The sequence below is a fragment of the Sminthopsis crassicaudata genome, chromosome 1 (genome assembly GCF_048593235.1).
Source record: "Sminthopsis crassicaudata isolate SCR6 chromosome 1, ASM4859323v1, whole genome shotgun sequence".
In the NCBI taxonomy this organism is placed as follows: Eukaryota; Metazoa; Chordata; class Mammalia; order Dasyuromorphia; family Dasyuridae; genus Sminthopsis; species Sminthopsis crassicaudata.
In genome coordinates, this window is record NC_133617.1 from 47,214,015 (window position 1) to 47,240,071 (window position 26,057).

Sequence of the window (26,057 nt, forward strand, 5' to 3'; positions counted from 1 at the left end):
TTCATTAAGAGCTCATTTTATTCCTTCAGGGGTGATTTGTAAAACACAGAAACTTTTATAAAGTATGACACCATAAAAGAAAAGTGCAAATACGAAGATAGCCTCCCAAGATCTTAGCAAACTCCTAGGACAAAGGCATTGTGAAATAATGAACTGTCTTTGACTGACTCCAGAACAAGGCATGTAATTAACCTCAGATGAGATCAAGCTGTCTGCTTCAGTACTGAAGCTTAAAACCAAGTCTGTCAACATAATATACAGAAATTTTATTTATGCAAGGAAATTGAAAAATATGTACATATATAGAACATACTCCACTTAGTGTATATTGTAACAAAGTCATCCCACATTTGGGTGAAGGAGCCAGTTGTGTACTTCCTCAAAGAGCTAAGCCTTCCAAACCATATCCTCGAGATCCTGGGCCGCCTGACAGTGTGTTCAGGCTTTCCTTCTTCCTCTGGAGTTCTAATATGCCAGTTGATTCCTTTAGGGCTGAACTCCTCTCTGTATTATGGTGAGTCAGGATTGACCCTCTTCTCCCAAGGGCTACCAGGTCCAGGGCACTCACACAGTAGTTTCTTCTGCTGTTTTCTTGAGGAGCATGGCTGATAGCAATGAATGCTGGGCCATCTTGCAGCTTTCAGAGTCCAGAATCATTAAGCGGACTTTTTGATTAGTTCTTCTCCACTCTGAATACAGCTGGCAGTGGTAGCGGAATGAAACCTAGGGAACAAGAAAGAGAGGTCATGCAGTTCAGGGGTCTTTCCTTCTCAGACCCAAAGAGGGAATCCTGATAATGAATCACACAGCATCTCAATAGTGGAAAGGAGGGAGCAACTAGGTGGCGCAGTGGATAGAGCACCAGCCTTGAATTCAGGAGGACCCGAGTTCAAATCTGATCTCAGACATTTAACACTTCCTAGCTTTGTGACGCTGGGCAAGTCATTTAACCCCAGCCTCAAAAAAAGAAAAAAAAAATTGTGGAAAGGAAATTTATAGTGGCCAACTATTCCAACCTGTACCCGAACAGGAATCCCTCTGTAACTGCCCAAAGAAGCCGACATACAATCTTGCTCAAAGACCTCAAGATACTCAGGGAACTGAGTATCTCTTAAAAGGTGTGTTTTACTTTTTAACTGCATTAATTATGAATTTTTTTCTTTCATTGAGCCTAAATCTGCCCCTTTGCAACTTGTATCTGTTACTTCTAGTACCAGGGTATTTACTGGTACCCAATTCTTCCACATGATAATCTTGAAGGCAGCTAGCTGTTTATATCTATGATGCTTTTCTCTTCCATGCTAAAAATTTTTAGAGTTCCTCCAATTGATCCTTGTATGGCATGATCTCTAATTAATTATCCTGGTTTCTTCCTTTTGATCTGTTCCTGCTAAATAAATAAAACTGGGGTGACCAAGGCAAAATACAGCAAAATTGTCATCTTATTTCTTGATGTCATCCTTCTCTTAAGCATAGGAAAAATAATCTTGTCTACCATGTCAAAGTATTGACTGATAGTCCATCAAAACTCTCAATTCTTTTTCAAGAAACTTGTCTAGATACCTGTTCCTTCTCATCCTGCACTTGCACAGTAATTGTTTTGAAACCAAGTGAAGGTTTTTCATTAAGCAAAAAGAAAGAAAGAGAAAATGTTACATTAAATAGATATTAAACCAGTATAGTTTTAGCCAGAGTAGCTGTTATGGGCCAGAACTCTATACTTGAAACAAGGGTTCTTACAAGGTGTTAAGTCAGTGGAACTGATAATGGTAATCTAGTTTGGGATGGTAATTAATAGTTCTCTAGCTCAGTACATGTACTTAGTACTTAATATAGTTCTACAAGATTGACACCTATTCTCCAAGATTCACACCTATGATAATGTTATTATGATAGAGCATATAATCTGGGACAAACTCATCCATCTCACACCACAGTAGTGACTGGCCATCCCCTTGCATTTCCTCCACTGAGACTAAGCGACTTTAACACCTGGCTATTCTTGGGGTGATTACCAGGCTGAAAGGAAGGCTGGTCTAGAGACCTCCAAAAAACAAACTGGAACACTATAAGTAGCAATATCAAATAGTAGGTTGGTAAGAATAGGTAGCCAAGATATAGGGTCCCCATCCACCTCTTAATATTTCCAAAGTAACCATAAAGCTAGGCATAGAGTTCAATAAGCTTTCTCCATATAAGGAGAGAGAACATTTTTTGGGGGAAAATTCTGATATGCTAATAGCAGCATGAATACTATAGGGCTAGAATACAAGGGCCTTGTAAATAATAGGGTAATAAAAGTATTCCTAAAAGATAAGTGCTAACTTAGTGTGTCCTAGGAAAGACAAAGGTTTCAAGTCCAAGCCCATACAGAAAGCTCTTTGCATGCTTATACAAAGAATCTTGTCTTGAAGTTGAAAGACAAATTACTTGACTGACCATCCTAGCTGATAGTGTAAATAACCTGCCCCTTCAATACCTCCTCTAATTATCTTGAATTTACTAATAGTATGAACTGCTAAGGAACACTGTCATTTTATTTTGCCTTATACATAGCGGGTATTTAATAAAAGCTTAATTAACTGAATTGATTTAACCAATCTAATGGAATTATTTCCAGGGAGATGGGGGGAGAGAGAAGAGAGAGGTGGTAGATGTGCAGTTCTTCTCATAAACACTATTAAACAACTCACTTGAAAACGGGGGAATTGAATTAGAAAAATTCTTGCCAGTTCTCACATTCTAGACTTCTGTGAATTTCTCAAAGAGATAGTGCAGCAAATGAATATGTAACCAGGCTTGCAGTCGGCAAATTTTGGTTAATTCTTATCTTTGATACATTCTAGCTCTGTGGCCATGGATAAGGCATATAAGCTTCCAACATCCCCAAGTAATATGAGCTCCTGACTTTTATCAATGGAGAGTTTCCATAAAAGGAATTCCTTATGCTGATAAAAATCACAATATTTTGAGTCCAAAACGCCTAAATATAAACAGAAAAGTATTATCTATGCTGGACAGATTCCATACTTTTAAGCAGACTTTTCTCAAGATAAATATCAATTTATAGCCTGGGAATATTTTTTTTTTAAAGACAGCTGATTTCATCATTCTATGTCACTCCTGGAAAGCACAACTACAATCTACCATAAGAGTTTCACTGCTTCTGATCCATGAAGGTGGCAGATAAGGATAGAGGTAAAGGCAAATTATATCCCAGCCCAGTACATGACCAGCAACAGGTTTAAGTTACATGAAACCAGAGTTCAAGAATACACACATCCAGCTCAGCTGATGTTTATGGTGCCTTTACATAGACAAAGTATGCCCATAAACATTGCAGTCTGGCCAATTTTGCGATATGGTTATAAAGCTGTAATAAACAATAACACCTTTTAGTTTTCTTTAGATGCTAAGAGCTCCAAAGCCCATTCAAGGATTAGGATGGTCTGACTTCTATTAAAATAAGATGATACATAAAGAGCTTTCATGATTTCTTATCACAGTGCTCTACATACCAAGAACATCCTGTAATCTAGAAGAGTTTTTGTCCCATGTGGAAAAAAATTCTTTCTCTTGTAAGCCAACGTAGTCACCGAAACTAAATTGAAAAGTGTTTCACAAATCTTATATCCTTTGTTTCCATCCCTCTAATCCATGATCCAACATCAACCCATCCAGGAATTTATAGGAAATTCATGTTCCTGATCTATTTCCCTAGCAGAATTCAGAGTATTTGACTCTTACATTAAAGTATGGTAGTTTCACCAAGCCTGGAACATTCCAGCTTCTGAGAATAGGTAGACAGGCTCTGTTATCTGAATCCCAAATGTACCTTCCTCCTACTAAGCCATTTGAAGTAGTTATGTTGGATGAACCTTTGATTGTCATAAGGTTTCTCTTGTGTCTTGTAATATTATTTATAGGAAACAGGCCCTAGAAGCAGTGAGATAATGTAATGGAAAAAAGCATTTCTCTACAATATTTGAGACCCAAATGTGAGCTTTATTTCTGCTACTGGCTAGGTATGTGATTAGAGACATTCATACTTTATCAGGAAAATGAACAAGTCAAATGTCCCACTTATTCTGAAAAGTGGAACAGCCACTAAAGTAAACACCAGAAGATTGAGGCTCCCCTCCTAGAACTGGTGTTCTTTAAGAAGGTAAGACTAGGCAGATCACTCAATATTCTGAACTTCAAGGGTTCTCAGCTGTATATTGCAGAATTAGACTAGACAATCAAAAATCCCTCTAGCGCCAACATCCAGTGACTGATTAGAGTGAATCTGCCTTCCCCACATTCCCTCAGGCAGCTGCAGCAGAACATGGAAAAAGCTGCTCATACAAGGCCCAGAAGGTGGGTGGCCCCTCCATTTGTGTGACCCTGGGCAAATTATTTAGCTTTCATGAGCTTCAGTCTCATCTTTCAAATAGAGATGAGAAGACCTTATTTATGATCTTCCATTTCTAAGGTGTTCAGATGCTCAAGTGAGATAAACAACTAAAATACTTTCTATAGAAGACCAGTTGTTATCACTATATAAAAATCTGACCTGGAAAAACCTGAGATTATCATAGATCACAGATTTAAGGCTGAAAGGCCTTAGAGGCTATTCAATCCAAGCTTTCATTGTACAAAAGAGGAGACTTAAGACTCAGAAATTCACACAAGTAAGTAGAAGTGGATTTTAACAGTCTTTTGGCTTCAAATTTAATCCTCCTTCCACTGTACTATGCTTAAATGTCTGTGGTTAAATTATTCAAAATGTTAAAATGCTAGAAAATTTCAAATATAATTTTTACTGCATATTAATTTTATTTACTTTTAGGACCAACCTACAGACCATTTAGGGAACTCTGAACCATTAGTAAATTTCTGAACCATTAGGGTACCCAAGGTTTGTTTCAGTCATTACAACCTCAAAGAAAGGACGTGGTATAATCACATTTTTGCCAATAACAAAGTTTGGGTCAGAAACTAGATAAATTTCTGTTTGTGGGGAATGCCCATATACTCACTATGCAAAATAGAGGAAAGGAAACTTGGTATTCAAGAATGGATTCCTAGTTTTATTGGCCAGCCTAAAGAAGGTGTCCTTTTGGAGACTGTTGAGGGGCAGCTGGCTCTGCTGACTCACCAATGTCCAAAGGATGTAGATAGTAAAAAGTGCTAACGTGAGAGCAATAAGTCCCACCGCTTCCAGCCTGCTGTTAAACTGTAGGTGATCCTGGGCCCCTCGAAGGCAAAGCCAGCCTGAGATAGCTGCGAGGGGTGTGATGAACAGGAAACACACCATGTCACAGAAAAGGGTCCTCTTCTCATTCCTGGGCCCAGGGTCCTTCAGCCACTAACAATAAATGAAAAGTTATAAACTTCTAAGAAAAGAAACATCTCTCTTCCCCTTGTGTCCCCTCCCTTCCCCTCCCCCACCCCAAATAATAAAATCTAATATTTATCTGGCATAAATCTATTCTAAAATCTCGTTAGTAATTTAAAGTACCTAGGGAGGTAGGCCCTACATAACCCTTTTAAAGGTTGAAAGATTAGAGTAGCAATTCTTAAATTTTTTTGATCTCAGGTTCCTTTTATACTCTTAAAAATAGAGGATTCTAAAGAATTTTAATGTGGGTTTTATCTATTCATAGTTCTCATATTAAAAAATTAAAACTGACAAAAATAATTTTTTAAGTTATATAAATGTAATAACAAACCCATTACATATTTAATGTAAATGACATTTTTATGAAAAAATATTTTGAAACCAAAAACAAAATTACAAGAGTGGCATTGTTTTCCATATTTTTTGCATATCTCTAATATCTGGCTCAAGAGGATAGCTGGATTGTCATATCTACTTCTATATGCCATCTGTTGTAATATGTAGTTTTGGTTGAAATATAAGAAGAAAATAGTGGCTCACAAAGGTATGTACATCTACAGTCTAAAATGGAAGTGTTTTAAGAGGCAAATGATATCTTAGTATTATTATGACCTTCTGAAAGAATCTCAGGGATCCCTCAGGATTTTTAGATCAGATTTTAAGAACTTTTGATTGAAAGAAATTAGAAATGAGCTTTTTTTTAAAGCCTTTTTTATTTTCAAAATACATGCAAAGATAATTTTCAACATTGACCCTTGCAAAATCTTGTATTCCAAATTTTTCTTCCTTCACCCCCTTCTCCTAGATAGCAAGTAATCCAATATATGCTGGATTATCCAAAACATGTGCAATTCTTCTATATATATTCCCACAGTTATCATGCTGCACAAGAAAAATCAGATCAAAAAGGGGAAAAAATGAGAAAGAAAAAACCCCAAGTAAACAACAATAAAAAAAGGTGAAAATACTATGTTGTGGTCCACACTCAGTTCCCACAGTCCTCTTTCTAGGTGTAGATGGCTCTCTTCATCATAAATCTATTGGAATTGGCCTGAATCACCTCATTGTTGAAAAGAGCTTCATCCATCAGAATTGATCATCACATAATCTTCTTGTTACTGTGTATGATGTTCTCTTGATTCTGCTCATTTCACTTAGCATCAGATCATGTTTCTCCAGGGCTTTCTGAAATCATCCTGCTGATTGTTTCTTATAGAACAATAATATTCCATAATATCCATATACCATAACTTATTCAGTCATTTTCCAACTCCATATTCAGTTGCCGGTTCCTTGCCACTACAAAAAGAGGCTGCTACAAACATTTTTGCACATGTGGGTCCCTTTCCCTCCTTTCTGATCTCTTTGGGATATAAACCCAGTAGAAACACTGCTGAATCAAAGGGTATGCACAGTATTATAGCCTTTTGGGCATAGTTCCAAATTGCTCTCCACAATGGTTGGATCTGTTCACAAATCCATCAACAATGTATCTTTGTCCCAGTTTTTCCACATCCTCTTCAGCATTTATCATTATCTTTTCCTGTCCTTTCAGCCAATCTTAGAGGTGTGTAGTGATACCTCCAAGTTATCTTAAATTGTATTTCTCTAAACAATAGTGATTGACAGCATTTTTTCATATGACTAGAAATGGCTTGAATTTCTTCATCTGAAAATTGTCTGTCCATATCCTTTGACCCGAAATTAACTCGTTAGAAAAATTCAAGAAGCTATTCAAATGTTGCCATATTACTCTACCTAAAAGAACACTTTATCAGAAGTGGGGAATGAAAGAAAGAATAATAGGGGTAGGTAGGTGGCGCAGTGGATAGAGCACCAGCCTTGAATTCAGGAGGACTCTAGTTCAAATTTAGTCTCAGACACTTAATACTTCCTAGCTGTGTGACCCTGGGCAAGTCACTTAACCCCAGCCTCAGGGGAAAAAAATAGAAAGAAGAATAAGGGACAAAACAGACATCTGGATACTAACATAGAGGAAAGATCACAGGACAGAAACCTCAGTTTAATTCTACTTGCTAATTATATGACCATGGACAAGTCACTTGAATGGACCCTTGGATTCCTATTATAAAATAGAGTAATAATCGTATTACCTGCCTCACAGGAAACTTGTAGGGATAAAATAAGATAATGTATTGAGAAGGTATGGAACTAAATCTCTATATTAACGGTTATCATCAAATGAGAGACTCATCTTCTTGCAGCTTCTATTCTAAGGCGAGCACACCATAGATCTATGGATTCATGTCTCCAAAGGCACCAAACAGAAACAAAGATGCATTTAAGGAGTAGTTTGGTCAAATGATAAAGATGGATGATACCTAATATTTATATTTAGTTAGTGATTTTTTTCTCTTCTACAGAGGGCAAGGGAAGTTGAAAAAAGAAATAGTAAAGCTGAGTGAAAATACATGTACAAACAGTATAAGACAGGCAGGAGGGATAGTAAGGGTAGGCAGAATTATAGCATCTGAGGTTGCAGTTAGACGACCCATCACCAGTCCCAGACAAAACTTGTAAGAAATGCAATTCATCCTTCCTCTCTTCCTACCTAGCCTTTGGGATAGTTTAGATATCTGCTGCCTGTACCATAAGTTCAACATGTCTGGTTATATCCTATGTCCGATCAGTCCTAACAGTTTATTTCTTGGGGGTAGCTGTGCTAATTTTTAACCCAAATAAAAGGGCAGTGATTTTGGTGAACAAACACCTAGAACATTAGATCCTTTTGTCCTTTCTCAGTGCCTATCAAAAATTTTTTTAATACTTCATGGGCAATTGAACTCCTGGCACTTGTGTCTATCAGTTGATAGAAATAATTGACTTCACAGTCAGCTAAGGACTTGACACAGTTTGCCCAAGTTAATAACCAGATTTTCTGGGAGCTCTGGCATGTAAGTTAACTTACTCAGAGCCCATGATTTTATAACATATAGCCAAGGCTATAGAATCTTCCCTCGGATTCAATCTATCAGTACCAAATAGTGGCAGTCATCTCTAGAGACTAGCTTTGCTGGAAAGACAAGAACTGATGCTAAGTGAAGTAAACAGAATCAAGAGAACGTTGTATATGGTAACAAGATTATGTAATGTTCAACTATGAAGACTTGGCTTTTTTCAACAATGAGGTGACTTAAGGCAATTCCAATAGACTTGTGATGGAGAGAGCTATCTGCATCTAAAGAAAGAACTATGGATACTGAAGTGGTCAAAACATAGTAGTTTTACTTTTTTTTGTTTTGCTTGTTTTATTATTTTTCATGTTTCTCCCCCCTTTTGATCTTATTTTTCTTGCATAACATATTAAATATGGAAATAGGTTTGGCAGAATTGCATATGTTTAATCTCTATTGAATTGCTTGCTGTCTTGGGGGGGGAGTAGGAGAAGAGAGGGAGAAAAATTTTGCAAAGGTGAATGTTGAAAACTTTCTGCATGTATTTGGAAAAATAAAATACTAATTTTTTTTTTTTTTTTTTCTGCTGAGGCAATTAGGGATAAGTGACTTGCCCAGGATCACAAGGCAAGAAGTATTAAGTGTCTGAGGGCACATTTGAATTCAAATCCTCCTGATTTCAGGGCTGGTGTTATATACACTGTACCATCTGGCTTCCCCTACTATTTTTTATTTTTTTAAAAGATTGGTTTTATTTTCTCAGATAAACACTTTCCCTTGGGAAGTATCCAGGATTGAAAACCCTGAAATTTGATTTGGAACCCAAAGATCTTATACATTTCTACAACTTGTCACTTCAAAAAGTGGTGTTACCCTAATTTCCTCCACTCTTTTCTTAAGAATAATCCCCTTCATTTTACTTTATGCTCCAGCCAAAATACTCTAATCACAAGATCAGAGAAGGTCAGATTTAGAAAACCATTCTAAAAGATATCTAATCTAAATTAATATATCTAACAAGTGGACAACTAAGTTTGGCTTCTAGACTTCTAATGAGACACAATCCACTATCTTCAAAATCACTGTTCTCTGAATACAACCTGTTTTTTTCACTCCCATGCCTTTTGTTCACACTGTCCCTTATGTCTGGAACATTCAGCCTGTTGACATCTTGCCATCTTTGAAGTACTCAAATACTACTACTTTTATGAAGTCTTCCACAAGTCTTGTATACATAGTGGTAAATGCCTCTACCTGCATCAATGATGCCATTCCATCCCATCTTCTCCAGTAGAGATAGCCCTTCTGTCATCCTTATTTTCCCACTTATCTTCCATCTATGGCTACAGGCTTCTTCCCTAATGCCGACAGACATGCCCTTGTCTCCTCTATCCTCAAAATACAGCTCACTTGATCCTTCTTTTCCTACTATGTCCTCTATGTCTTTGCTATTTATGGCTAACTTTCTTGAGAAGGCCACCTACAATAGGGGCTTCCACTTTCTCTTCTCTCACTCTCTTAACTCTTTACAATCCAGCATCTGATCTCATCACCCTCAACCCCCCCCCCAAAGTTACTTCATGATCTCTTAGTTGCCAAACCCAATAGCCTTTTCTCAGTTATCATTTTTCTTGACGTCTGACACTGTCCACCCCTCTTTTCCAGGTTCTCCTCCTACCTATCTGATCACTCCATGTCAGATTCCATATTACTCCTATTAATTGTAGACACCCTCTAGGGCTCTGGCAAAATCCTCTTCTCCTTCTATGCTACTTCACATGGTGATCAAATCACTTCTATGTTTTTAATGATCTCTTTGATTTTTTCTGGTGATTTTCAAATCTATCTGTTCAGTCTCAGCCTTTCTGTTGACCACCAGTCTTGTATCTCTATCTTTTAGACATCTCAAACTGGATGTCAAGTAGACATCTGAAACTATGTCCAGAAAGTTTTCTTTCTTCCTATATAGATAGATATAGAAAGATACTTAACTAGTATCAAGGGAACCCCTCTTCTACCAATCCTCCAAACTAACAAACTGTGTGTCATTTTTGACTCTCCACTGTTACCTCTCATATCCAATATGGTGCCAAAATCTATTGATTTCACCTTTACAACATCTCTTAATATTCCCATTATACCTCTGATACTGCCAGCACCCTGGACTTAATCACCACACACTTGGACTACTGTCATATAACCTGCTTGTAGATATGCTTGCTCCAAGTCTCTCCCTACTCTAATGTATCCTTTACTCAGCTACCAAAGTAATTTTTCCTCACACATAGGTCTAACCATGTCACATACACTCCCTATTCCCCTCCACCCCCCAATTCAATAAACTCTAGAGGTTCCTTTTATTCTCCAGGACTATATTTCTTGTTTGGCATTTAAAGCACTTTACAACCTGCTTCCTCTTCCTCTTTACTATCTTCTTACATCCCATACTGCCTCATCCCCACATACCCTTCAATCCAGTGACACTAGCCTCCTGCCAGTTCCATGAACAAATATATTCCATTTCTGAGTTCCAACCATTTTCTCTAGCTGTCTCTTGTGCTGGAATGCTCTCTTTCCTCTCCTCTGATTACTAACCTCCCTGGCTTCCTTAAAATTTAAGTCCTACCTTCTCCAAAAAGTTTTCCCTAACCTCTTTTATTCCAGTTAATTATCTTTTATTAATTATGTCCTATTATTTGGGTATATAGTCGTTTATACATATTTGTCTGTTAGATTATATGTTCCTTGAGGTCAAGGCTATTTTTTGCCTTTCATTGTATCTTTAGCACTTAACACTGTGCCTAGCAGATAATAAATAAATGCCTTTTGTCTGAATTTATCAGTTGGAAATGCTGTTTCCTTCCTCTTAACTCAAAATACTTTATGCTTCTATAGTATATTTAATTTATATTTTATTTCCTTGTGGAAAGAAGTCTGGTATAGAAGAGGCACTGGAACTAGAGTCAAGAAATTTATATTCCAGTCTTTGTTCTACCACTTACTACCTGTGCTACTTGGAGCAACTCCATTTTTCTGAGTCATAGTTTCCTATTTTCCTTTAACTCTGATACTATAATCATTTCTTAATTGTGAATTTTTTGAATGTGTGATGATCAATTATGAAAGATTTGGTTTTTCTCATTGGTTCAGTGATCCAATATAATCCCAATACACTTTGGATAGAAAATGCTATCCGCATCCAGAAAAAGAACTAAGAAGACTGAATGTAAATCAACACATAATATGTTCACTTCTTTTTTCTGGGTTGTTGCAATGTGAGTCAAAAATAAGTAAATAAATAGATGTGAATTTCTTGAGAAGAAAGATTCTGTCTTATTTATTCTTGTATGTGACATCTATCAGACAATCAATGCCTGTCTACTGAATGCTGAATGATAAATTTTTCCCTAGAAAATCTCCAAGAGTGGGGACAGATACTGAAACAGTTCAGAATCTCCAGTGTTAAGAATGTTTAGTAATGGGTCACTGACCTCAGTGTTCACCAAAGTAACTAGACTGAGCCCTTAGATTTTCTTTTTTCCAAGAAGAAAAAGCTGTCAAGGGATCTCTTTTTTTTTCATTATCTGTCTTGTCTCAGACAGTAAAAAGAAAAAACAATCCCTGCTGGTCCAGGACAGTACCTCTGTGAAGGGCCGGGGACGCCTCTCTACCACAAATTCTGTGTGGCACAGCTCACAGTAGCTAGTGTTGGAAGAAGAAAGCCATTTCTCCAGGCAGCTCTTGTGCACGGTGCCCAGTGTGCCTGTGCAATCACAAGGTGACAACAGTACCTCCCCACTGGATCCTTCATGGCAGATTCGGCAGATGGGTCCATCACTAAAGACAAAAATAAAACACATCATCACAAAAACTTAGAACTGAGTGCACTTTCCTCCCAATTGTGGGGTTCTTGTGAGGAATGTGCTTTGTAAACTGTAAAGTTCTGTAGAAATGTTAGTCACCATCACTACTACCATCTTAAAAGTATGACATTATCTTTACAGAATAGATTAATCAGGACTCTAGACAGGCTTGATCTGTGGCTTCCTGCCTTTGATATGGATTCCTATGAGCAAAAAAAAAAAAAAAACAAAAACAAAACAAACCAACAACAACAAAAAAACAACCAAAAAAACCAAAAAAAACAAAAACAAAACAAAACACTGAGTGGATGGTGACACGTAGCTAGACTAGAACACAGTGTCAGGAGAACAAGCAATTACAAATCCTCAAAATTATATCTATCAGTAGCTAGAAGTAATGACAGGGAAGCTAAAGTCCAATGAAAGTAAGTATCTTGCCCAAGATCACAAAGAAAATTAGTGGTAGACCAAGACTAGAACTCAGGTTTGACTCCTACAGCAAGAGTACCTTTTGCTGCTTCCTTCACTCCAGAAAATGATCCATAATCAGATATTTTTTGTGTCTGTTTATTTGACAATAGAAAAAAGTAGCTGGAATATAACTTGAAGAAAAAAGTCACTGAGAATCCCTTTAGTCTCATCCTCCCACCTCTTAGAATCATAAATTTAGAGCTGAGTTTCTTAATCTGTAATCTGTGTATTTGGGTTTAATTTTTTTTTATAATAGTTTTTCAGTATTGTTGGTTTTCTTTGTAATCCTATATATTTTATTTTATTAATTTAAAAACATTATTTCTTGAAGAGGTCTACAGATTTCACCAGATCACCAAAGGGATTCATAGCACAAAAAAGTGAAAGACTTCTGAAGGCCAGTACCACCATTTTATAGTGAGAAACCAAGGCCAAGAGAGGTGACTTGCACAGGGAAACACAGGTAGTAAATCATAGAGCTAGAGATTTGAACTCTTTTCTACTGACTTTAAATCTTGCATTCTTTCCACTATAGCACATTACCCTGATAAGGAGAAAAATTTTAAAAGAATTTTTAAATTAAAAATTTTTTGTTTGTTTTGTATTCTGTATAGGGGACTGTAATGTTCTTCTCTAAATTGTAATGTTCTCTGGGAGCAGGTTTCTTGGAGGGCTTCTGGATCCAGGCAGCCTTAGTTTCAGTTCAGTTTCATTAATCACCTCATATGCAGGAGTTAAAGTCCAAATCCCTTATTTTTTCCTTCAAAGTCTTGTCTCTTTTCCTGGGCCTGATTAGCTTTCTTAGAGGCCTATCTCTCTTCTTGGTTCTGAGAGCTCTTGCCACTAGTCCTTTGTCTCTGCCAGCTTCAGCCTCTTGTCCTTCTGAATCCAAAACCTCCAGCCGCCACAAAGGTGGAAGATGGAATGAATCTAACTCTGCCTCCCGAGAGTGGGCTTGTGGGCTTCTGACTTGTGAATCTCTGGAAGTCAAGCCTAGTTGAGGCTCCTACCTTACATATGCTCTCTAAAGGTGTGAACTCTAAAGGTGTGAACTAAGTACATAAGTATTGTCTCTATCAATTCTAGTGACTTATCACCTTGTTTCAAGTTCTGGCCCATAACAGGGGACAAACTATAAAATAGTTTAATTAATTAATTTATAAACAATTAATTTATAAACTTGAAACAAGACTGTCAGACTGCTGGATGAGATTGGGTCAGACTACGGCACACACAGACTGTGTAAGAGACAATAAAGATTTTGGATTCTATTCGTGTCCATTTTCATGATACCTATCTTGCTGAGACCATGGCCCTTCTGGAGGACCTTCAGAAAGCTAGTCTGGACATTATAAAACAATCCACTCCAAATGATTATAGAGGCTATTTTTGTCTGACCTATGGCAGAGCATTCCAAGTTTAAATTGGTCTGAGCAGCCACAATTAGACACACTAACTTAATTGGATTTTAACATAGTGATGTCATTTTGGTCTACAACAATGAAGGACAAAAAGCAATCAGTTCTCAAAGGAAGAAATCAAAGCTACCAGCATCCATGTGCTTTATAAAATTAGGGCCTCCCCCACTAATGAAAATCTTTCTCTCCTGAATTTCCATCCTTCTGCCTATTAAGAAAAGCAAACATTTAATCAAGAAAAAGACATTTTCTCATCGACCATATTGAAAGAAACATGTTTCTATTCTCCATGATCTATTTGTCAGGAGAGAGGTAGCATATTTTATCATATCATGAGGACTGTGGAATCATGGTTAGTTATTCTGTTGATTAGAGTTCCTTAGACTTCTAAAGTATCAACTGCTATGTATATGGAAAATGTTCAGAATCACTAATAGAAATAAAAATCAAAGCAACTCTGAGGTTTCACCTCAGTATCATCAGATTAGCAAAGACAATTTAAAAAAGAAAATGACAAATGTTAAAGGGGCTACTAGAAAACATATACATTAATGTACTTGTTAGAGTTGTGATTTGGTTCATCCATTCTAGAAAGCAATTTAGAGTTATGCCCAATATATCATTAAAAGGATATTGATATATCCTTTGACCCAGGGATGCCAATTTTAGGTTTGTAACTCAAAGAGATCAAAGAAAAAGGAAAAAAGAACCATATGGAGAAAAATATTTAAAGCAGTGTTAGGTATTTTTTAGGGGGAATAGCAAAGACCTAGAAATTAAGGAAGGGTTCATCAACCAAAGAATAACTGAACAAATTATGGTTTATTAATAAAATAGGATACTATTGTGTCATTAGAAATTATGAAAAGAATGTTTGCAGAGAAACCTAAGATGTGTATGAACTGATGCAGAATGACATGAATATAACTAAGACAAAACTTTATACAATAACAAGACTGTGAAGACAACTCTGAAAGATAAGAACACTCTGATCACTATAAGAACCAACCCATACTTCCAAAGAACCAATTAATAAAGTATGCTGCAACCAACAAAGAGATTCAAGATGCAGAATGAGATAGGCATGTTAAAGATATGAACAATGTCTGAATTTGTTTGGTTTGAATATGCATGTTTGTTACAATTTTGTTGTTGTTCAAACCATTAAAGGGTGGAAAAGGGAGAGAAAACAAATGTTTGTTAATTGAAAAATAAATCTAAAATGAAGACAACTAAGAGAAAATCTCAAATGTTAATTCCTATCAAAATGCTTCCCATTCTTCAAAGTCAACCTCAAATGTTACCTTGTCTGTGGTACCTTCCCTCAGCCCACAACTTACTAAATGTTCTCTCTATTCTGAATCCTCATAGCACTCCATCCTATGTAGATAATTTAAAATGCATTAAAATCACTTGTGAACTAGTCTCTCGTACAAGACAGACTACAATAAATTATTTGCAGCCCTGGATTGTATTCTTCTCATTTTTGTAATCCCCATAGCACCCAGCACAGTATATTACATATATATTCAATAATAGGTTACTGAATTAGAATTCAATACGGATCTGGCCTAATTGTTTTAAAAATCAAACTGAAGATTAGACCGCCTTATACTGAGTTTCTAACCAACCAATGTTTTCTTCAGGATCTTCATAGTACTATACCTTTATTTTCAGTTTCCTACTTTTATCCATATCCCTAATAGAATTCTACAAATGACTACTTGGGAGGGAAACTGCTACTTTGAAATTAATTCATAATGATAAAGAACTGATTGATGAAATATGTGATGATAACCTTGGAATAAAGGTTCATGATAAGCACCTTGCAGAGCCTGATATATATATATATATATAAATTTAAAAAAAAAAAAAGAGCTCACAATAAAGATAAGGATGATCCCTTGGCCAAGGATTCTAGAAGAAAAAATGCTTAAAGAGGAGCAAGAGACTCTGAAGTACAAAATTCTAATGACAATTGCAAATCTTCCTGAGGAAGAAAAGAAAACACTTCTAAACAGACCTATATGACTGCACAGATTTATTCAGTGAGCTCAGACACAAAAGAGGCATTTAATTTTAATTTAACAGTGGCATTTAATCAAGGAATACTAAAAAAAAAAAAAAAAATTGTGATACTATAAAAGCATTAACTTAAAAAACCTAAAGCCCAGGTTGAGCTAATCCTAAAAGGAAAGAGCTAAATGTTAATAGATAATAGAAACAAGGCAAAATTACCAAAATTCTACTTTACTTTGTCTGCTTTCTTTTGACTTGAAAGAATAAAATAACTAATGGTTTGGAATTAATTGGCACAATGATAAGAAGTTGGTACAAAAAAAAACAAAACAAAACAAAACAAAAACAAATAACTATTTTAAGTGAATCTTTAATTTAAGCCCAGACAAAAAGCATCCTGTTATTCAAGCATGTCCAAATCTTTGTGACCCCACTTGATGTTTTCTTGGCAAAGATACTGGAGTAGTTTGTCATTTCCTTCTTTAGCTCATTTTACAGATAAGGAAATTGAAGTAAATAGTATTAAGTGACTTGCCCAGGGTCACATAGCTCTAAGTGTCTGATGTTTATCCCACAATGATGTCACTTATCTCATTTGGAAGAGATCTGTTCCTTCTCTGAGCTCCTATAGTATTTTTATTGTAGTTCCGGTTGGGCCCTTATCATATGCTGTCTTATACTTATTCATGTACATTTCCTTTTCTAATAGCACATATATTTTATGCAAACATGCAACCTTCTCAACCTGTCCAGTATCTTGCACTGGGCTGAGCAACTAGCATGTGCTTAGTAAATATTTATAAATGGATTGTAACATTTCATATTCTGAGTTAAGAGCCTCATTCATAGGTTGAAACACCATGTGGCAGGATAATATAAAAATGTTATAAGAACACTCTGATCACTATAAGAACCAACCCATGCTTCCAAAGAACCAATAATAAAGTATGCTGCAACCAACAAAGAGATTCAAGATGCAGAATGAGATAGGCATGTTAAAGATATGAACAATGTCCGAATTTGTTTGGTTTGAGTATGCAACTCCAATTCAATTCTCTAATAAGTCTAAACTTATGAAATAATTTTTACAATAGACATCATCAACTACTTGAAATATTCCTTTACTTCTTGCTGGCAAACATGCCAATCACAAGTCAGTTGGGATCTTTAAGAATTCATCTCATCAACTGAGTGGATGCCCATCAATTGGATAATGGCTGAATAAATTATGGTATATGAATATTATGGAATATTGTTGTTTTGTAAGAAACGACCAACAGGATGATTTCAGAAAGGCCTGGAGAGACTTACATGAACTGATGCTGAGTGAAATGAGCAGGACCAAGAGATCGTTATATACTTCAAGAACAGTACTATATGAGGATCAATTCTGATGTTCATGGACATCTTCAAAAATGAGATGAACCAAATCAGTTCCAATAGAGCAGTAATGAATTGAACCAGCTACACCCATCGAAACAACTGTGGGAGACGACTATGAACCACTACATAGAATTCCCAATCCCTCTATTTTTGTCTGCCTGCATTTTGCATTTCCTTCACAGGCTAATTGTACACTATTTCAAAGTCTGATTCTTTTTGTACAGAAGATAACTGTTTGGACATGTATACATATATTGTATTTAATTTATACTTTAACATATTTAACATGTATTGGTCAATCTGTCATCTGAGGGAGGGGGTGGGGGGAAGGAAAAATTGGAACAAAAGGTTTGGCAATTGTTAATGCTGTAAAATTATCCATGTATATATCTGGTAAATAAAAAGCCATTAAAAAATAATAATAACATTAAAAAAAAAAAAACCCTAACAAAGAAAGAAACAAAAAAGGAATTCATCTCATCAGCTGCCTTAATTGTTACTTTCTGCTCAGGGACTATTTTTTTGGATGTCAGAGACTTGTTTACCATGTTTCCCAGAGTCCCTTCTCCCCTCTCTACCAAAAACCCTAAATATAGAATAAGAGGAAACAGGTTTTATACTGCCATCAAGAAAGACATAGGTTGGAAATAAAGGAAAATTTTCCAAGCCAATGAGCACTGTCAAAATATTATAATATTCAGGGGAGCTTATAGTATTTCTTCTGAAATTTTCAAAACATGATTAAGATTCTCTTCTGAATGACAGAATCTTAGCATTAGAAATGGCATAAAGGTGATTTAAGTTCAAGACGCTACACAATATATAAATTCTCTACATCATCCATGATAGGATATTTATCCAGCCTTTACTTGAATATTTTTAATATAAGAGAAATTGCACACTCACAATGCTGTAATTCCTTTCTTTTCTTCTTTTCCCGCCCTCCCCCCCAAAGAAAACCCCCAAAAAACAGCTCTGGTTGTTAAGAAGTTTTTCCTAATATTGAACTGAAATCTGATTCCCTGTAATTTACTCCCATTGGTTTTTAATTCTGCTGTCTTGGAGAGTACTTAACAAATTTGCTTCTTTTCCAGATTAAAACCCTTCAGAAATTTGAAGATAATGATCATCCTGCATCATCCACACCTAGGCTTTACTTTCTCAGAGTTAAACATTCCTAGTTATTTTAACTGATCCTCATATGAGATTTTTTTTTTTTTCTATCCTGGTCACCTTTCTCTAGTTGTTTTCCAACTTGTTAATGGCCCTACTAAAATATGGTATCTAGAACATAAATACAACGTTTCATGTGTCACATAACCAGGTCAGAAGGGCAGTGAGATTATGGTTTCCACTAACTCTGCACATTATACTTCTATGTAATACTTCTCCCTGGGATGGTTTGGATATAGCCTTATTCAAAAGCAAAGTCTAATCACAATCCCAACTCACAAATAAAATAATACTAAAAATTAACTATTAAAGATTTAAAAACTGATCAACAGAATGACCAACCATGATCCCAACAGAGCAATGAAGAAATATGATGTCTGCATGCTTAACAGTGGCAGTGACCTAATGGTCTCAGGATTACTGGAGGCATTTTTTTAAAGACACGAACTTTCTTTGGAACTTGTTTTACTTGACCACATCTTGACCATGTGTATTTTCTTTCTTTTTTAGTGAGGGGAGGCAGAAGGAAAAAAACATGAATTTTTGTCCATTGGGGGGAAAAAAAAAAAAGTAAAAGCAAGGTTCGGTCTCTTCCAGCTCTAGTAATTAAGACAGCCAGATCATAACCTATTAAAAGGGCTTCACCTATTGCAAATAGGCTCATCAATTTCCCAGTAGAATAGGAGAAAACCTTATTAGACTTATGTGCTAATACCCAGGTATCTGATTAATTTTATACTTCAGAATACTTTATTGAATATCAGTGTGGTCTATCATTTCTAGAACTTAGAGAGATTTTATTTTTTTGAGATAGATGAGAAGGTATTTATGAAGATCAGACCCAAGAAACAGAGAAATACAAGATGCAAATTAAAAAAGAACATAAACATCCATTATATTCATCATCCAATTAATTCACTCACTGACTCTTTTAGTATGATAAGCTAGAGAAAGAAAATGAACTGAAATTTCCTAAGGAATTTTTGTATTTATTTTTACAACATGCCAATTTCCTACTCCTTTTCAAAAGTTCCTTATTGCCTGGAAAAAAGGGTGGGTTTTTTTGGTTAAAGTACTCTCAGATAAACTGAGTTACAATCCTTGATTTTTTATAATACCACCAAAATAATTTTTAAAAGGACCTTGGAGGTTGCAAGTCAGAATTGACAATTACTGCCTTATCCTCCTATTGGATGAAGATGATAATGATGGGTCTGCATCCTCTTCTGAGTCATAAGGAAAAAATACTTTTGGATAAACTCCCAAGATACTTCTGCAGACTCAAAAGGCTGGATCACCTGCTTCCAGACATAACTGGAGGGGAGGGGGAGTTTTACCTTTGGGTGCCTAAGGCTTTGATGACAGTTGAGAGGAGCCGGCCATCCTTGGCTGTTACCTGGGTCACATATTGCGGATGCCCAAGGTCCGGGTCAGCCACGATCTTAGAGAAGGCCGTATTTCCAGTACAGTCACACAGTGAACCAGGGAGATGACAGCAGTCGCCTGTCGTCATGGCAACAAGGGACGCATAGGCCTTCACAATTGGGGTTCCATGATCACAAGAGCCTGCAAAGAAATCAGCTGGAGCTGAAGTCCTACAAAGGAGCTAGCTTCTCTGTAGTTTATTGCTCTATGAATTCTTCTGGGCCTTCAATCACCACCATCACCCCAAACCAAACAGCTATAATCTGGAGATTTATTTCAAAAAGTTTTCCAAATTTTTCCTTTCTTTCAAAATATAGGTCCCAGGTTCAGTTAGAAAGGAACTTAGATATCTAGTTCCATACCCTTATATTTATATGCTCCAAGGTTGCATAGGAAATTAGTAGTACCTAACACTATTAATATATAGTACATAACTACCAGGAAATTTTCTACAATTTAGTCAGATTATACACCAACACCAATAATATTCATAACTATTCACATTTATATGTCTTTGTGATTTACAAAACACTGTCCTCAAAGCTCATGAGATAGGCAGTAAGAGTATCATTATCCCTCTTAACACAAATGAACTGAGGCTCAAGGAAGTCAAGTGAATTGCCTAATATCATACCACTAGCAAGCATTAAAGCCAGGACAAGTAAACAAATCTTCTCATTTCAATTCCCGCACTCCAACTGGCATAAGATGATACAGAGGTAAACTGTGTCCCCTTTAACCTTTTGCGGGGGGGCCCTATACCTTCAAGAAGCACTGACTTTTCAAAAAAAAAAAAATTGGTTTCCATCACACACTTTGGTGTTTTGATCTGACTAATTCTTAGAAATAAAGAATCAAATGTACAATCCTGTTTCTAGCATCAGCAAAGACTTCTACAGATTAGGGGGGGGAAAAGAGCTGCAATTCCCCTATTTCACCAAACAGGACCTAGATCAAACCATGCAAGTCTAGACAACATATACCTTAATCCAGAGATACCCTCAACAACAATTACTCGGTACTTTATGTGTTCTTCCCCAGAGGCTGTCAGTGCTTTGAGTGTAACTAAGAACACTCATCAGCCCACAAAACAGGTTAATCTAGGCTTCAGGGTAAGCAGATCACAACATTATCTGAGAGCCTAGGAAAAGCTTAGGAACAAAGACAAAGCAAAGGGTAAAACACTCAGGTGATTTAAATAAACACGAAATCTACCAAGTAAACAACCAATTCTATCATAGTTCTCTCTATTCTTAAATCTGTTTGGTATATGGCCAGAGTAGATACCTACAGAATAGAAGTCTTCCAGAATTCCTGGGTACTCTGGGTGTGTACCAGGTCTGGCCTACTGTCAGATGAAATAGTGATCTTTCTGTGGATGTTTGTGAAAATATTTAAATAAATGGGTTAGGGACAGCTAGGTGGCTGAAGTGGATAGAGTATTTGCCATGAAGTCAGGAGGATATGAGTTCAAATCTAACCTCAGACACTAAACACTTCCTAGCAGTGTGATCCTGGGTAAGTCACTTAACTCCAATTACCACAGCAAAAAGTAAATAAGTGGATTGTTTACTCTGTCATTAGATTACATTTAACTTGTCAAAAGTGTTAATATGTAATTGTTTCCCCAGTATAGCTCTAAACAGATTATCCAAAATCAGGGCAAGGATAGTGTGATATATCCCTTTGTCAATCCTAACCTAATCCTCAGAATACATAGTTGAGTCCCTCAATGTTTACTAAATTGAAATCCAGATATGGATTCTGGTGGAAGCTTGACATTTAACCATGTGACCTCAAACAAGTTAATCTCTCTTGACATTCAAATTTTGTCATCTATAAACTATAACAGAAGGAGGAGGAGAAGAAATGAAGGGAGGGAGACAGGAAGGGAGAGAGGGAGGGAGCAAGGAAGGAAGGAGGGAAGGAAGGGAGGAAGAGAGAATGAAGGAGGAGGAAAAAGTTGGGATGGGTAATCTCTAAAACCCCTACCAGGCTGGAAAAACTGCATTTGTATTAATAGGTTTTGTTTAGCTTCTTGTGTATATTCTTCATGACCTTATATGGAACAAGGTGTTAGAAGGCATGCTTCAAAGGAGAAAGGAGCAGGCAAATAAGATGAAGAAAGAAAAACTGTAGAAAAAGAAAAAAATGAATGGAAGGAGTAAGAGAGAAGACAGAAAAATTGAGATTATACAAAAAAAAAAAAACCACACACACACACACACACACACACACACACACAAACCAGCTTGCTGTATGGCTTCTCAAAGAGAGCTGTGCTTTTGATCTATTTCCATTAATAAGATGAGGCTTCTATGGTTTCTGAGGTTATCCTTGCTCTGTACATTTTGCACCTACCAGGGAATCAATAAATGTTTGTTAAATGCACGCATTAATGGGTACATGCCTTCTAGATCCTTTGAAAACCTGGTTTCCTTCCTCTGGATGCAATCCTTTTAAAAATGTATTATCCATCAACAATTGGGAAGGAGCTGAACAAATAATGGCACATGAATGCAATATATTACTGTGGTATAAGGAATTATTAATACGAAGAAGTCAAAGAAACAGGGATAAACTTATGACAAAATAACTGACTGAAGATTGTCAAAAGAACATACAAAGTGACTGCAACAATGTAAATAAAGCTAATGTGGAGAGGCAACAACACTGTTTAAATGCAACAATTGTTAGTACCATCTTGCCAGAATTAAAGAACGCACCCCTTCTTTTTGTTCATTGAAGCCATATGGATAAAGTGCTAGACTTCAAATCACAAAGACTTGGATTCATATCCCACTTCTGACACAAGCTGTCTGGCCACGGGCAAGTCATTTAATCACTGAGTTTAAGTTTCTTCATCTGTAAAACAAAAATAATATCATATGTATTTCCTACTTTGATTATATATATAAAGTATCTTTGCAAATTTTAAAGTGCTAGCTAAATGCCAGTTTATTGAGGAGTGATAACCCTAAATGATTTTTTTTTGCAAGAGGGTTTCTGTATTAAGTACTTGTTTTGTAAACAAAATGCATCAATACATTAAAAAAAATTAAAATGTGGCACCTAGAGCACAATATGCCAGGACATTTAATAGATGAATTTCCAATGATTAGGAAATTGATTACTTTCATTAATCAAATTAGGCCTTTTTTGGTTGCCAAAACACCCATGTCTCATGTTGAGCTGGGAGTCCTCCATCCTTTTTCATTTGAACTGTATCTCTGTATTATACACTTATAAAACTGATTTTTAAAAAACCCTAAAGGCTATGTTAGCTCAAGCTAACTTCATTTTGTTAAACTGCAGGCAATTGAGCGTTAGATTTCAAGTCTCATCCAATTCATAGCTATCTCTTCCAACTCTGTGTCACCTCTAAATTTGATAAAAGCCATGCAATTTGTGCCTTAAATTGAGTCATTAATAAAAATGTTCGCGTGGGTTCTGTAGCTGCCAATGTCAATCTCTTTCCAAATTAAATCTTTTAGCTTTAAGTCTCCAGGTCCCTTCCTTCAGCCTGGAGGATGGGGGCGGGGAGAGGGGCGGTGACGGTGGTGGAGGCACAGTGGGAACTGCCCGTTTACAGAACTCACTGCTCGGTCAGGCTGCACAGCGGCCACTCGGGTCACAGCCTTGTTTGTGAGGGGGAATGATGACCTCGGTCAGGTAAGGGTGTTGACAACGAACTTGGGCACGAAGCACCTACTATGGACTAGAAACGACTAGAAACTATTTGCAACGCTGGCACTGTGAGGCAGGAGGTGGAACTGCAGTTCATCGTGCTTTAGATCGCGGCAAGGCGGGTGTGTGCTGGACGGGGGCACTCGTTACATCAAGGCCTAGGGGTCGAGGGAGGACCACAGGTCGTGGCCTTGGGGTTGGGGGGCGGCCCTGGGCAGGGCAGAACAGCAAAGTGGAGTGGGGGTGGACAGACGGGTCGGCCACACCATTGGTGGCAGTGACAGAAAGGAGAGGTAGCACACATAACGTGGGCAGGGCATGGGTAAAGAGCGGATACCACAAGTCTTGGAATCGCCACGAGGAGGGGGAATCCTATTATACAGGACACCGTCGCAAAAGGGAGGAGGTCAAGGGGTCACTTCCTCAGTGAGGTTTGGGAGGAAGGACCTCTGTCACCGTGCTGAGGGCGGGAGACTGCTTGGCAAGGGGCGGAGGCACCACGTCGGACACCGCCCCGGCCGGACTCGGAGCTCAAAGTCAGGAGGTCTCAGCTCCGCCCGAAGCAGGTTCCGGTCAGTCACCGCCCCAACCCTACCCGCTCCTCGTCAGCCACTGCCCTGGCTCTGGTTGGGCCGGGTCCCACCCTGGTCCCCGGCGCCGGTCAGCCACCACCCCGGCTTTGGTCAGGCCTGGCCCCGCTCCTGTCAGAGACCGCCCCGGCTGCTGTCAGGCCTCGCTGCCGCGCAACAGCAGGGCTCTAGTCCCCCGAGTTTGATGACTCCGGCCCTACCTGGTCCCGCGGGCCGGGCCGGGACAAGCCGTACCGCCCAGGACTCCACTTAGCACGGCGGCGGCGGCCCCGGCCCGTCCCGTCCCGTCAGCTCCAGTGTGGTCGCGGCTCCGGGGCCAGCCCCGTAAAACCACGGTCCGGCGTCCAGGCCCTGTTCTTTCCTCTGCCCCCAGTGACAGCTCCCGCGACCAATGGAGACAGGTCACTAGCGCGACGCGGGCCAATCGATGCTTAGGAAAAAAAAATGTCCAGGAGGCGGAGCCTAGACTGGCGTCACGGACTGCATCTACTCCGAAAGCTCGAGCCGGCCGATGCTGGCCCCGCCCCATGCACGAGACTCCACCCCCAGGTCCGGGACATCTTGAAGCAACTGCAGCTAGGGTCAGACTGCACGCGCTGGCCCCCAAAGGCCTGGAGTAGGAGCTGGAGCAGTCCTCGAAGCCTGCCTGAAGAGATCTGTCCGAGATTGTCCGCTACTTGGGACGTATAAGCTCGTTCAAGTTACTTTCTCGGGACCTCCTAAGCATGTCTACTGACCAATTTTTCCCTGCTGTCCTAAACCTCCTGTTTGCAGCTCGCTCTTCCATAGCGCTTTAAAGGGTTTACAAAGTACTTGACATCTTAAGGGTGATCTTCCTGTAATAGTTTTATGGGCTGGTTTGACCAGTGGTTTTAGATTATGGGCCAAAGGGAAGCGATTCTTTTTTCAAACAGGTTTGCCTCCATAGCATTAGTCACCCCCCCCCACTCACTCCCACATCATCAGTTCCCCTGCTTCTCCTCTTAGTGACATAAATCTTAGGCCCAATAACATGGCAGGCAGAGATAATGATGAGGGTTCTTTGGGGGCAGTTTCTAATTTTGCAAAGTAGTATTCTTTATTACTCCTATAATCCTGGACAAGTCACCACCTCTCCCGGCTCTTGCCTCATCTGTAAAACCAGGGTGTTCCTGTAGTGGATAAAGGAAAGTCCTAGACAAAGTCTGATCGACCCAACCTCAAATACCACCTCAGATTCTTACTGGAGGATTCTAGCAGTCACAACCTCTGAGCTTGTTTCATCTGCAAAATAGGAGGAATGGTTGCTTCCGATTTCACATTGCCAAAAGCAGCAACATATGAGCAATGCTTTGCACATCTGAAAGCACTATTCCTAAATCCTAAAGCAGGGCTTCTCAGCCATTTTTTGGTTTAACTGGGGACTCCTTAGCAGTGTGGTGGTTTATGGTTCCCTCTTCAGAATAAGGTTTTTACTTGCATGAAATAGTTTTAAAACAAAGAAAGCTAATTACATTGATGATTATTGTTTACAAATCCCTGCAGGTTAAGAATTTTTGTTTTACATGTATGGGATTGCCTGTTATCTAGGGTAGAGGGAGGGAGGGAAAAATTCAGAAAAGTGAATACAAGGGATAATGTTGTAAAAAAATTACCCATACATATGTACTGTCAAAAAAATTATAATTATAAAATTAAAAAAACAAAAATTGTCCTAAAATTCTTAAAATACCTCACTAGTTGCTTATGCT

General features: G+C 38.0%; 1 protein-coding gene and 1 long non-coding RNA gene across 6 annotated transcripts; one reads left to right on the plus strand and one right to left on the minus strand.

The window, feature by feature from the left end:
• MARCHF2 (membrane associated ring-CH-type finger 2) lies at positions 1-24,856 on the minus strand. Of its 5 annotated transcripts, XM_074301336.1 has the most exons (6): positions 24,528-24,761; positions 22,777-22,915; positions 19,963-20,191; positions 11,940-12,135; positions 5,141-5,350; positions 1-723 (listed from the first exon to the last, which is right to left on the minus strand). In XM_074301336.1, the coding sequence occupies exons 3-6, from the start codon at positions 20,136-20,138 to the stop codon at positions 565-567; spliced, it is 741 nt and encodes a 246-aa protein (XP_074157437.1). In that variant the 5' UTR covers positions 20,139-20,191; positions 22,777-22,915; positions 24,528-24,761; the 3' UTR covers positions 1-564. The 5 variants fall into 5 exon arrangements, with proteins under 5 accessions (XP_074157437.1, XP_074157459.1, XP_074157443.1 ...); XM_074301358.1 differs by lacking the exon at positions 5,141-5,350 and having other exon boundaries at positions 24,528-24,757; XM_074301342.1 differs by lacking the exon at positions 22,777-22,915 and having other exon boundaries at positions 24,528-24,720.
• LOC141561591 (uncharacterized) lies at positions 23,597-26,015 on the plus strand. The gene is made up of 2 exons (XR_012488089.1): positions 23,597-23,722; positions 24,701-26,015. It is a non-coding gene; the product is annotated as an uncharacterized LOC141561591 (long non-coding RNA).
• Positions 26,016-26,057: the final 42 nt, after the last annotated feature.